The sequence below is a fragment of the Paramisgurnus dabryanus genome, chromosome 22 (genome assembly GCF_030506205.2).
Source record: "Paramisgurnus dabryanus chromosome 22, PD_genome_1.1, whole genome shotgun sequence".
Taxonomy (NCBI): domain Eukaryota; kingdom Metazoa; phylum Chordata; class Actinopteri; order Cypriniformes; family Cobitidae; genus Paramisgurnus; species Paramisgurnus dabryanus.
Window position 1 is genome coordinate 3,516,493 of NC_133358.1, and position 14,815 is coordinate 3,531,307.

Consider the following 14,815-nt stretch of genomic DNA (forward strand, 5'->3'; position numbering starts at 1 on the left):
TATAGAACACTAAAGCAATGGTCACCAACCTTGTTCCTGGAGATCTAATTTCCTGCATACTTTAGATCCAACCCTGCTTCGGCACACCTGCCTTTTTTTAGGTAGCCATGAAAAGCTTGATTAGCAGGTTTAGGTGTGTTTGATTGGGGTTGGAGGCTCTGCAGGAAAGTTGATCTCCAGGAACAGGGTTGGTGACCCCTGCACTAATGGTTTCAAAAGCAAGTAATACTTTGTATGTTTTGATTATTGCTCTGAATCTGATCTCTTCCTTCCACAGGCCAAAAACATGCAAGTTAGGCAAATTGGAGATGCCAAATTGTTCCTCTCCCAACCTGTGTCTGGATTAACTTGTCTGAATAAACTTGTGTATGAATTAACCAGTTCTCGCCATGAATATAGCAGTAGATGCTGGAATGGCATAAAGAAAAGTTCTTTACAAAATCGTTTTTGTTCAAAATGTTGTGTTTTTAAAGAAACCTAACCATATTTAAGAGGTGATAAAAAAGAAGATAGGATGAAATGCTTGTTTGTTATTGTTTGTTTGTTTAAAAGCAGAGGGTCTGTTGCGTGAGGACTAAGCCGGCTGTGAGTGCTTTGGGATGGGGATGAACAATACGTTCTTTCACGTCAGGGTCTGTAAAAGTGTGCCCTACACCTAAAAAATCACTAAGATTTGATTCTTGACGCTTTTTTAAAAGATAGTCGCATTATCTATTACAGGAGTGGGGAACCCTGGGTCCTGGAGGGCCACTGTCTTGCAGAGTTTAGTTCCAACCCTAACCAAAGACACCTGAATTTCATTTCCAAGTAATCCTGAAGACTTGGATTCGTTTTTTTAGGTGTGTTTAATTAGGGTTGGAACTAAACTCTGCAGGATAGTGGCCCTCCAGGACCAGGGTTCCCCACCCTTGATCTATTATAAAAAAAAGGTCTGTCAATTGATTAAAACATTTAATCTAGATTAATCACATGTTTGTCATGAGTTAACTCTTGATTAATCACATATCTGTTCTTCTTTTGGAAAAAAATTACTTGGAGCAATATAAGACTGACAAACACATTTTGAAGGATACAAAATATTATCTGTTATCATTATTGGCAAAATCATAGGTATTATCCATATTTAATTTTTTTGCCAATATCGCACACCCCTAGGCTGCATACATGCGTAAGATGTAAGCTTTTATTAGATTAATAAGTTATTTTACACTTATGTGCATACCCAAGGTGCGTGAATGGTCATGTTTCATGTGTTTATGGTTCTGTATTGTGGGGGAAGATTGTTTTTGAAATGCCCTTAGAGGAGATTGTTTCCAATTTTAAAAGCCTTTTTAAAATGTTTTAAAATGCAAAATGCTCTAATGTAAACACCACCTAAAATCCAGGAAAGAACCGTTAAAATCATCTTGACCAGCCCTCGAGAATGTAAGGTTTCGAGGAGACCGTTAAACTCGATAACTAAAGTTACATTGTCATGATTTTAACTAATGTGTTATTTAATATTGCAATGTGGTGCATTGTGTAGGGACAGCAGATAACAAGCGTTTTAGCCCCCCAACTGCCTTTGAGGAGGGTGCCCTACATTGGGACTGGATTTTCGGTTATCATAAACAAGTGTCCATTTCAATCAGATAAAGCTGCTCTGACAACTCTTTTATGGCTGACCTCAGTGTCAAAGCTGAGAAGAAGAGGATGTTTTGATTGGTCCACACCATTTCTTCTTATCATCCTTTCAAACCCCCTTCACCATCATCCGAAGTTAGGGTGATCGTAAAAAATCCTTAAGGAAACAGCATGGCTTGGCAAAGAAATTGGCTTACTAAAGAACAAATCTTTACATTCTCCCACCAACAAAATGGACATAAAATCATCACCTATTGACTTCATACTCGTTTAAAGACAATAGCATTTTGAATTACATCTCTGTGTTATAAAACTTCATATAATCACAGTTATTAACATATGAATGAATGCATGCATGATATTGTAACATTTTGCTGCCATGTTTATACTTTTAACATTCAGGACAATGCCAATGTCTTTAGAATTTCACCTATGCATATTCCATTTACCAAACCACTTCCAAAATACCAAAGTTATAAGTCTGTACCTTATGCTATGCAAATTACTTCCTCACAGTGAAGAAAAATGGGCCACATTCTGTGGGCTCCTTCTGACATCAACAGCCAGTCACAGTCCGGCATCAAGAAAGCGCCAGTATGCAAACTCCTCCCTATCTGAAGAGTTATAAAAGTTACTTTTTTAGACATTCATCGCTCTGAGACTTCCCCTGAATAGAGAGGCGTTAACTCTCTGGGGTCGACCACAGTGCGGGTGCCGCAAGCTCTTTATTTTTCAATCACTCCACGAAGAGATTTAGAATACTCTGCTGATTTTGGACCTACAGATATGATTTATACATTTAAAATGCTAAAGTGTCTAGTTTTTTTTCTGTCCACTGCCAATAAAAACAAAATGTTGTTCTTGTTGCAAAATTAAGAAAATGAACATGAGTCCTTTCAGAAACAAGTCAGAAAAAATAACTGTAACTTAACGAATACTTGTCATACAAACAAAAGATAAATGTCTACGTACAGTAATGCTTGAAATGTCTACTTGTAAATTATGTAAGTGAAATCGAAAACAAATATTCTCATTCGGTGTTAACTGTATGAGAAGGAGGAGAGGTACCGTCTTTCTCCTGTTACCTCATTATCTGTATAATGAGCTGAGATAGTCAGCCCCCCACCACCACCACCGCGCCATTGAAGTAAACGAGCAGAGACATTCATATTCAATTCAATTTTATTCATATAGTGCTTTTCACAAATGTTAAATGTTTCAAAGCAGCTTTACATGAATAGATGTAGGGGAAAAAACAGAATAATCTATAGATAATATAAGAAGAAGAATAGAGCGGCTAAGAATATACCGTACAAGCAAGCGTAGTAATAATGTAATGTATACAGTAAAGTGCTAAGTTAAGCCAATGTTGGCTGACTTTCCGGGGATGAAAAAACCCCTAGGAGAAAAACCCTGTGATAAAACTCCTAGAAGGACAAAAACCCTTGAGAGAAATTAATATTTATTTATATATATAAACATGATAGGGATAGGAAACGGGTAAGCAGATTAAACTTGTTCAGCCGGTGGTCGTTGGTCGCATATCGGCTGGGCATCACGTTGAAGGACAGCCAGTAGATCAGTGATGTGATGACCTTCACAGCAGTAGGAACTGGGTCTGTTTGTCTCATTGTCCTCTGGATCGAGGACGAGACCGGGAGAGAAAAACAGAATTCTATTAGCGTAGGAGCCGTTCACATGTTATGCAAGTGTCATACGGTATTGTGGTTTAAAATCTGCTTGGTTCCAGACAGGCTACCTATTGCAGCATAAGTATTACCCAGCTGAGTTATGTGAATGCTTTGTTCTGGACAAACTAGCTTTTGCGGGATAGGTACATTTACTTGACATTTTATGTGAATGCTTTGTTAAAGAAGAATGAAACTCTTCAAGTTTAGACTTAAAGTGACAGACTGTGACTGATTCTCAAACATTATTTGGTAAATCATTCCAGAGCTGACAGTCACCCAGTTAGTCAACCTCCTTGACTCTGATGTTGGAATCGAGACATGTGTATTACCAGTAGCACTAGGCGCATCCGAAACAGTGTTTGTAACATTAAAAGTAGCGGACTTACAATCCTCAACTAGCGTTCGGATGCGCGCTTCTAGTTCTGCAACCTTCTCCATCAGCCTTACTACTTCTTTACACTTAGTGCACGTAAAACCCTCTTTGCTGGCGGGGAAGGCTAAATTATACATGTGGCATGAAATGCAGGTTACAATAACAAGCAAAGTCTTACCGCTTTCATGCTGGTCGATGGCTTCTCCGTTCACCCGAACGCAGTCCGTGAAGCTGCATCGGGTTGGGGACTCGCTCCCTGCATCGCGTGGGGGACTTGCTCGCTGCATGCCTCGGTCACTTGAGGGGGTCTGGAGCCAGGGTAAACTGTGAGCTGTACCACATGTTGGATCTACGAAAGCCGGGCAGCAGCTCCTTCACAACATCTCGCTCTGGCGAGGACAGTTCTGAAAAGTATACATCAAATAAATTCGCCATTAGATCGACAAGGAAGGCAGATGTACAGTAACCGACGGTAAGCAAATGTTAACTTTAGACAGCACCGTTTGGAGATGCTAGCAGGCTAAACGCTAACACTGGGTGTTACTAGTAATAAATCAATTTGCTTAGTAATATTATTCAATATTTGTCAAGGTAAAGTATTCCTAAGATAAACTAATAAGTTATATTATATAGATAGGAACAATATAGTAAGAAAAGAGGATTAAGACGATAAACTCGATGGTGCTCCGGGCTTAGATCACACAGCAACGTTGTGAACAATTATACATCAAATTTATAACAGTGATTTGTAGGGTTATTTTTTACGTGATAATAAACAGAATTAACAAAAGAATGCTGCATAAATAAGCTTTTCATTGATGTATGGTTTGTTAGGATATGATAATATTTGGCTAAATCTGGAATCTAAGGGTACAAAAAAATCTATATACTGAGAAAATTGCCTTTCAAGTTGTCCTAATGAAGTCCTTAGCAACACATTTTACTATTAATAAATACATTTTTGATATCTATGATATATTTACAAATTTATTCATGAAACATGATCTTAAAGGTCCCGTTCTTCCTGTGTTTTAAAAGCTTTGATTGTTTTTTTAGTGTGCAATATAACATGTGTTCATGTTTCACAGAATTTACTTATCTGAATACAGTTGTTTTCACTGTCCTAAAAATGGGCTGATGTCTTCCTCATTCTATGAAGTCCCTCCTTTATAAATATGTAACAAGTTCTAATTGTGTAGTTTGTTTAGTGTGTTGTGATTCGACAGCAGCTAAGCTTAGCAGAGCCGTTTGAGCTGGCGACTGACGTATTCCTGTGGGCTGAGTTTAGTCAAAAACTCTTTTATTGACATCATTCAACTGGGAAGTAGAGGGCTGTAGTCCAAACTGGCCATTCGCTGTAGGCTTTAAATTACAAAATTACGGAATTCTGTTAAATAAAATATATCGCCTGGCAGTGAACTTTGAGCTGTATTATTTTGCAGGTATTATTTATGCTGTAACAGCAACATTACACACTAACTAAAGTTTGAAAAATAGGATCAGGAAGAATGTGACACTTAATATCCTAATGATATTTTTTTGCACAAATTTATACTTTTGTCCCACACAATGTATTGTTGGCTATTGCTACAAATATACAGCAGTGAACACTGCTCAGTCAAGACAGTACATTTTATTGTCAGCTTGTTTATGCAGGTTGTATTTTATAAGCTTGATCATGGTTTCTGTTAAAAGTGATTTAAGACTTTATTTAAGGCGCTAATTTACTAACAAATGTCTGGATGCACACTCTCAGATATGCCCTGGGCTCTTTATACATTTCTCTTCGCTCTTGCCCAGAGAGTGTGCGAACCCTTTTAATATCTTCAATACTATCACATATCATCCCCATGCCCGAATTGTGCACGTACATACTGCATCCTGTGCGTTCGCAAATCCATCATTGCTCGAGCTTTCTATGGTAAATAACCTATATGTAAACTTGGTGGTGGGTAAGACCTGGCCACTTTTGCAAGTTAAATATATTTGTTTTTTTTTAGTTTTCATAAAAGCCATGTGAAATAATAAACGACGCACTGTGGGAGTTGTAGTTTTATAGTGTCGCACCAGGTTTTAATGTAATTCCCAATGTTTGTCGATATGATCTAGTAAAGGCTAGTTTAGATTGTATGAAAGTGTTTAATAGTAATTGCTGTGTTTATTAACATGCTGTATCTACTGTAAACTGCAAGCAGAGCAAAAAAATCTGTATGAAATAAGACAAAAAAAACATCTGACAAGAAATATTAAAAATTATATTTTTATAGACCAACTGAATCCCGCATTCCATGTGCATGTTGTCAAGGTGTAACATACCAAGTCAGATCCAATCGCACATGAGACCACAAATCCCCTACACCCTTCAAAGAGCTCCCTTTGTTGTGAACAGCAACAGTAAATAAAGTTGAAAAGTGAAAATGCATAATAGGACCCCTGATTCAAATCAGAGTAATTATTTTCACAGTATTGCACCAGGATCTTATTGCTTTTAGAAATGTATAAAAAATATCATGCTTCCATCAAAAGATGGTTTTGAAACCAATGTACAGGAACATCTAAATATTTGATTTACTGAGTCAATTTAAAAGAATACATATTTTTAGTTGAACTCATTGTTCTGCCTCTGTCTGTTAGTATGTTTGATGTGGGCGGTCAGAGAGATGAGCGAAGAAAATGGATCCAGTGTTTTAATGGTAAGTCTTTTTTTTCAGGCTTAGTGATTTGTACAATCAATAAATCAATACATTTAAAAGTCTGAATGACTGTTGATATATCTATTTTTCTGTTTGGTAAAAACATACTGTATCTATCTACAATTGCAGATGTGACAGCCATCATCTTTGTCGCAGCAAGTAGCAGTTACAACATGGTTATAAGGGAAGACAACAGCACCAACCGGCTGCGCGAGTCACTTGACCTGTTCCGCAGCATCTGGACTAACAGGTTTTACAGTCCTGCAGTTTGACTAAATCTTGTTGCCAGTCCCATATGATAGATGCTATACCTAAAAATTGTACTATGTACAGTATGTTTTGAAAGTCTAACAGGAGGGCAGAATGACTTCTAAAGGGGCTTGTACACAAAGGCGTTTACACCTGCGTCCTGCGTATGTTTTCAGTTGTTTCCTAAGAGCCGGCGTTCAGAGTCTTTTTCCAAGCCCGGCGGAACAACTGATAAACAAAACAGAAGTATCATAGCAACCAAAGCGCTCAGCTAAAGCAATGCAAAATTTCATTTTGGTACAATGAAAATGTTCAAAAAGACACAAATAAAGAAATACAAAGAGACATTTACAAATGAAAAAAAAGGTTTAATTTACTGTACCTTAAACAGAAATAAAAAAATATAGTGTACTTTTTGTATTCTTTTAATATTTGTAATAATTCATATTTTAAACTATAGAAATAGTAAACTGTAAAGAACACCTCTATAATAAAATACTACCTTGTTTAAAAAACATTACAAAAACTTATTTGTTTAGACACCTAATATTATACCAACAGTAAAGTGTCCTACAAGGAAAAACATGTTTATATTAAAAGATAAATAAAATGTTTATTAACAATTAGCTTTTCTTTAGACCGCTTGTTCTGTCACATAGGCAGGCGCGCGTCCGCTGCTCAAAATACAGTGCTGCATAAGTAACGTTGTAAGTTTCTTAAGGCAGAGAAATTAATAGGATATTTGCATGGGAATAGAAGATCGGATTAATGTATGTGGAACAGTTTAAACAAGTCTATCTATAGCTATCTGATCAGAGGTGTACTGAATAGGTGTAAAAAGGCCCTATAAAGAGTGCTGGAATGTAAAAAAACATTGTTAAATAATGTAAAATAAATATAGTAAAGGACATTCTGAATGTAACTTGTGCAATGGTGTGAAAATCGGCAAAATTAAAAATAAAATAAAATTCAGTTATTCGGCCTTCAGCTGAGTTTTTCATTTTATTTGGCTTCGGCCAAGAATGTTCTTTTCGGTGCATCCGTAATCCCTTTTATAATATTTATTAATGTTTTATTAATTAGAGCGTTTTTTTCTTACATTCCCATTGCAATGTTTAAATATTCTTAAAATTTTAAATTTGTGTTCTTAGAAAGGCTGTTATTATTTATTAATATAAAAATAATTATACTTTTTTCAATTTTTATATAGCCTTTTGGTAATTATATATTAAAGGATGCAACTATCTAGATTGGTTAAGCATAATATAGGCCTGGTTGTTTAATTTTTTCACATAGCCATTATATTTTACTGATCAGTATTCAAAATATATCCCTCTTATTAAATTAACGCTTATGTGTCTGACTGTACGCCTTAATATAGAAATATCATAATGTGGGGTTGGGATTTATATACATTTTAACATTGTTTATTAAAGTCTACCTGTAGTCAACAATTGTATCTGTTAAAACTCATCTTTAAGCATCATAATAGTATATATAGACAGTTTCATTGGACACACATGCGTTCCGGTCTCTTGTTAGTTTAATGGTCTGGCTAGTGGCTAAAATGAACTCCGGAACAAATACCTAGTCGAAAAAAGGCAATCTGTAGTTAAGATTGTATACATTATATCAGTGGTGGGACGTCAGGGACAGCAAAGCCTTCTCTGGTCACACACACACACCTCCACATGCTCAAACGCTGTTTTAAATTTCTGTGTGTCTCAATAAGATCCCCAGCTTGTGAATCAGTCTGTGAATCCCTGTTGGAAGTGATTATCCCTAATCCTGTCGAAGATCAGAGCTCTTGGATGTAAACTTTAGAGGGAGTAGGGCAATAATGTCACAATATTATTATATTATATTATATTATATTTTATGCAACAGTTCTTTCTGGTTCTCGAATCTGATTGGCTAAGAGGCATGCGATATTGTACTGATAACGGCACAGTAACCGCTTCACCTTTCGTATCATTCCGCCACCTAGTGAATGGAGGTCATTTAAACAGGCTCATCTCTGAATGGAAAAACTGCACGCACACACGGGCACACACAAACGTGCTGTTTTTAAACACTCTCCGTGTGTTTATTAGTTCACTAGCTCGTAAATCAGTATGTGAATCCCAATCAGAAGTTATTATTCCGTCAAAGATCAGCGCTCTTGGATGTTACGTTAAACTTAATGGGAGTAATGTCTTGTCACATCGTGTGGATGATTAACAGTTGAAAAGAGGAATGTAAACAATATTTTTTTCTGGAGCGATGTCTCTCCTCAGAACGCGAAAACACCGTGGAACTGCAGGTAAGCACCGCAGCTTTTAAATGTGGACATTGATCATTGACGTGACTATTAAAACATGTTATGAGATATTGCCACTGATATATTTTTAAGCAGCATGCAAAAACATCTCTCTGACCCCTATAAAAAACAGTTTTATATAGTACTGATAAGACCAAAGTCTAATAATAGTCTAATAATAATCGAGTGATCGTATCGCTCGTATCGCGTTAAGATTAAATGGGAAAGCAATAGTAACATATAAGTATAGTTTTATTAACTTTTACCTCGCGCCAAAACAATAACAACACAAAATGCAGACTTTAAGAAATAATGTTAAAATGTATATAAATCCCAACCCCACATTATGATATTTCTATAAAATGCACTGCAATGCGCTACTGGCAGGACTTCCAGCCTGCACGACCAAACCCCTACAGATGATTCAGAACGCAGCGGCAAGAGTGGTCTTCAATGAGCCAAAGAGGGCGCACGTCACTCCTCTCTTTGTCAAGTTACACTGGCTTCCTATAGCAGCCCGCATCAAATTTAAGGCTCTGCTCCTGGCCTTTAAAACCACCACTGGGTCAGCACCCCCTTACCTTCGCTTGCTTATAGAGCCTTATGTACCCTCTCGATCACTGCGCTCTGCCACCAAGCGACGGCTTGTGGTACCATCTCAAAAAGGGAAGAAAACACTAACGCGTACCTTCTCAGGAACTGTCCCACAACCGTGGAATGATACACTGTAGCTGTCTTTAAGACTCGGCTAAAAACCCATCTCTTCCACCACAACTTCCTAACTACAAATTTACTATCTTTCTTTAGTTACCCTTCTCTTTATCTCTTTCTCTATTTACCTTCCTCTTTATCTAAAAAAAAAAAATTACTAACATACCCTTGGCTATGTATATTGTGTTGGACTTGATGAGACTATTTCCAGTGCACTTATGTATTGCTGTTCTTATGTTGCCATAATTGCTTCTTTTGTTTACCTCACTTGTAAGTCGCTTTGGACAAAAGCGTCTGCTAAATGACAAAATGTAAATGTAAAAGACACTAAATATGAATAAGAAACCAAGTGATAGTTTCATCATGACACCAAATACTGCTGATTTGATCTCATTTTTGACCATCAAACACAGACAGGGCCAACATCAGAGCCAGGGAATCACTGTCAGAGATGTAGCCCAGATAGGCCAGTGGTCAGCGGGGCGAGTGAACACTGATGTCCGCTCATGCTCTGGTTCTTGTACCGAATCTTACTAAGCAAACGTTTAAACAGGCGCTATCTTTACTAATCGACTGCAGATTTAAATGTAATACATATACTCAACTGAACTAATCTTAAAACTACACTTTGTGACCAAGAAACGGTAATATAAAGAAACGGCTATTCCGTCCATTGAGTTCTTATGAGATTCAAAGCAGCCGAAAGTGTTACTGTCATTCTGGCCGCCCTTAAATCCGTGGTGGAAGAAAGTAGTTCCCAAACAAAGAGGATTTAAAATAACTCTGTTGTTGTTTTCTAGTTTTCGTTTTTCAAACGTGTGCCGTCGAACTGTTGTATAAAAGCAATATCGCTATTGGAGTCGTGTGATATAGCTCTATATCAGGGGTGTCAAACTCATTTTAGGCTGAGGGCCGGATGGTAAATAATGCCACGAAGTGCGGGCCGGATAATTTTTTTAAACCTTAGTGTGCTGATAATTGTGTTAAAATTAACTAAACAAACCAATTAATTAATTTGTTTAGCAAGAAAACTAGAGAAACACACAGCTCTGTGAAAACTACATTTCATAAGGTCACACTCATACTGTACATATTATACACACAAATTTACATCTGTACAAAATCCACTGGCCTTAGGTTGAAAAGCTTTAATTTTTACTTCTTTTGCCTTAATGCCAAAATTATTTATAAACCATTCACTGTTCTTTGGAATATATTTGTAATGAGAACAGTCATTTAGAAAATGAAAATGCTAGATGGGGCAGTGGCCTAAACCAAAAATGGCACTATTGGGGTGGTACTATTATTATGGTTTTAACAAAGTATTATAAATATTATGTGTTATATTACTAGCATCAACTTAGACATGTGATTATAATGGGAAATATAATAACAAGAATTAAAGTGTGACAATCTGCTAAATATTCAATATGATTTACCTGCTGGCTTGATGGAGCTTTGAATCCATGTTTGTAATGTTGAACTGCCTTCAGCAGCCTCCCTTGGTGTTTTTTTATTTTTTGTCCACAAAGTGTGCCAACAACAGCAAATTTAGTGTTTATATTAACTTAGATCTGATCGGGAACATGAAATCCATTAGACAAGCATTGTTACTTTAATACTAAGAATGTGGATATTTTGTCGTTTGCTTGTTAGCACTTTTAGAACACCGACAGCAAATCATTACCGGAAGAAATACATAAACAAACTTCCAAATTACGAATTCTGCGGTTTAACAACTGATATAATGTAATGAATCTACCTGTTAATGCAACGAACATCGGAAACTGTCGTCTTCGCTCTCCAGGCCAGTGGCGGAGCCAGAGGGCTATTTGGGGTGGCAATTGCCACCCCAGACGAAGTCCTTGCCACCCCTGTTGCCACCCCGCTGAAAACATTACACTGTTTGATTTTTACGAACATTTCTCAAATACATGAATGTATATATATATTGCTGCTATCTTTTCATTACGCTTGTTTGACTACATGTGGCACCGCAAGAACCGACTCCCAGATGACTTCAAAGTTCCGCGAGAGCGATTTAAAAGCAAACTCCTCCATATAATTTCGCGAATCGCTCTCGCGGTACTTTGACGTAATCCAGCTGGCGATTCTTGCGGCGCCGCATGACGTCGAACAAGCCTATTGGTTAAGCTAACATGAGCTCCTTGGTGCTCCAAAACATAACGCGGCAGCACGCACAGGATCGATGAAGAGCGTTTTGCTGGTATGTACGGCTTTTATTGGTATTAAATTAAACGAAGTACTGTTTTAACGGGAAGTAAGGAAGACATTGCACTGTAGTGCTTAGCATTAATACTTCAATGAGCCTTACTAGTCCTGTGAAACTGACTAATACTGTCACGCCTGCGTGAAGATGCTTACAACAATAAGAAAAATATTGTTAGCAAATTTTCAGCAACAATCACAGACATTAGGTAGGCTTATTCATATTGTCACTTGTAATGCAGCATATTGAACTTAATAAAACGACCGTGGATATAGTACAGGGATGTAAACAGCATGCTTTTTGGCGCCTCGCGCTTTTTAAGCGTCAGTTTGGGTGACTTGGGTCTGAGAGGGTTGGATTATAATTTCACAAAGTCATCTGAAGCCATTCCATAGCTTAATGTGAGGGACAGACGTCTATTTACATTATTACATTAAAGTTAACGGAAACTCGTTCCTTCCTCCCTTAACATAACATGTCTAGACATCTGTAAGCAATTTTCCTTGTGTTGTCAAATAGGCTAACTTAGACCTCAATATACTCCGATTTTGTCGTAGTGTATTATTTTAATATTTGTATTATTAGTAACGGTGTACTTATGGTAAATAAAAACAAGCAAATTGTTCAAAATTTTGGTTTCTTCATGAGGTGTGTAACTATAGGGACAGCGAAATTACCAAATTCTTTCTAAAGAAGCAAAAGTCAGGTGCAGATCAGGGCCAAACAGATCCCAGTTGTTCTATTTTTTGCTGTATCCTTAATACATATATAATTGTGTACATTTTGGAAAATAAACAACTTTAATTTAATCTATATACATTTTGTGGAAAATAATAAATTTTTAGTGTAATTGAACACTTTGTATATTGACCCCCCAAAATAATACCTTGACACCCCTTTGCCACCCCTGTTTTATAAGTCTAGCTCCGCCACTGCTCCAGGCAGAGAGTGGACACAAAGATGCTGCGGAGCGGGCGGGAAAACACGAAGTGGATTACTGGAATCAGTGGATCTTTAGGGGAGCGGTAACAATAAAACGGCAAGATTTTTGGGCACCGTGTTTAGTCTGTTCCGCGTTTTGCTGGTTTCCGCAAGTCTCTCATATTAAAAACGAACTAGACACCCGCCTGAAAGGGTTTTTAAAATATGTATTTAATATTTAATAAAACTGTATAAATCATCATGCGGGCCGGATTGGACACCTTTGCGGGCCGCATGTTTGACACCCCTGCTCTATATCATCACGGCTGTGATTGCCTCTGGCCTAATCACAGGCGTGATGAGATAGAGCTATATCACACTCCTACTCGAGCGATATTGCTTAAATATTATATTATATTATATTATATTATATATTTAAGCAATATCGCTCAAGTAGGAAATATTTTATTTTTCAGAATGACAGGTAACACTTTCGGCTGTTTTGAATCTCATAACAACTCAATAGACGGAATAGCAGTTTCTTAATATTACAGTTTCTTGGTCACAAAGTGTAGTTTTAAGATTTGTTCAGTCGAGAATATATATGCATAAAATTCAAATCTGCAGTCGATTTTGGAGGTAAAAGCGGATCTGGAGCTGCATCTGTCATGGTTTCAAATCAAGACGAGCCTTCCCTTTGACCCTGATTGGCTAGGGCCTGAAACTGACTGTATTACACAATCTAATCAAACTGATGATGGCAGCGAGTATTACCTAATCAGAGTAAGAATAGCATGGGTTTTCTCAGAACGCATATGGGGGATGAAAAATAAAGGACACACTGCGCCCCGTATTGATTACAACTGGGACATGCTTTTTAATTCTCAAATCTGGGATGATTTCACAGTTAAAGGGACATGTAGCAACCCTAGTTGTTGTGTAGCATTGCTGTTTGAGCATAAAATATAAGCAAACGTACAAAGTTGCTCAAAGTTATTATTTTTAAAAATAACATGTATGTATATGTCAAATGCTTTTAACCAAAGTGACTTATAGGGCATAACAAGGTATACATATTTTTTCAGTATGTGTGTTCCCTGGGTTTGAAACCATGATCTTTTGTGCTACTAACACAATGTTTTACCACTGATCTACTGTATACAGAAACACAGATTTAAAGATTCTGCTACACACCCGCTCTATTGTAAGATAAATAACAGTGCATTTTATTTTGTAGTGATCATCCCTATGCCCTAATAATCCTTTGAAAGAGTTAATTAACCGTTGTGTAATATATACATTTTGCGTGAACCTTATTTTGGTTGCATTGGTCATCGTATCTGACATGTTTGGTAGGGGATTAGATGCTCTAACATGCAGTGAGGTTTGCAAAACTTGACCCACCTGTCAAACTAATCATAAAACTGTGTGAGCCCACACCAAACCGTGAATCTCTGAATATTGATCTGTTCTGAATATGACCATTTACACTTCACACAGAGGCAGTTCGCAGACTTACCAATGTATGGTCTTGCTTAAGTCATGTCTGTCGGTCTGTGCAGCATCGCATGCAGTTAACCCACCACCTTGATATATGGATATGACTTAAATCTGTCTCGAGCAAAAACGACAAAACGCGCTATGAAGGTGAAGTAAAAAGATTAAGAACACATTAATGTTTTATATTCCTATTTAGTCTTGACTAACCATGCAATGGATTTATTACACTCAGTCCAAATTCTTAGATTTAGTATTAGTCAAGTGTGTTTCGTTAGAAATGCTTGTACGCATTAATAATCAAAATCTTTCATGCGTTTTGAGCAAATAAACACATTGTTGCATTCAAGATGTTGTCTGACCCCTGTTAGCATTTTAAAACAATACAAATTACGTCTAAAATTTGCATATTAAAGAATTATTGATTTATTTTGGTTTATTTAGCTTTGGCGTCTGATCATGCCTTAGTTTTAAGCAAATTGGAAAATCTGTTGAGATTTTTGTGACAGCTATTTTTTATTTATACTT

At 37.0% G+C, this 14,815-nt stretch overlaps 1 protein-coding gene across 1 annotated transcript in view; it reads left to right on the forward strand.

The window, feature by feature from the left end:
• gnal (guanine nucleotide binding protein (G protein), alpha activating activity polypeptide, olfactory type) overlaps window positions 1-14,815 on the forward strand; it is a 226,839-nt gene that overhangs the window by 195,815 nt on the left and 16,209 nt on the right. The window contains exons 8-9 of the mRNA XM_065287999.2: window positions 6,322-6,380; window positions 6,510-6,630. Of these exons, the coding sequence (XP_065144071.1) occupies window positions 6,322-6,380; window positions 6,510-6,630 (180 nt within the window). The remainder of the gene's footprint in view (window positions 1-6,321; window positions 6,381-6,509; window positions 6,631-14,815) is intronic.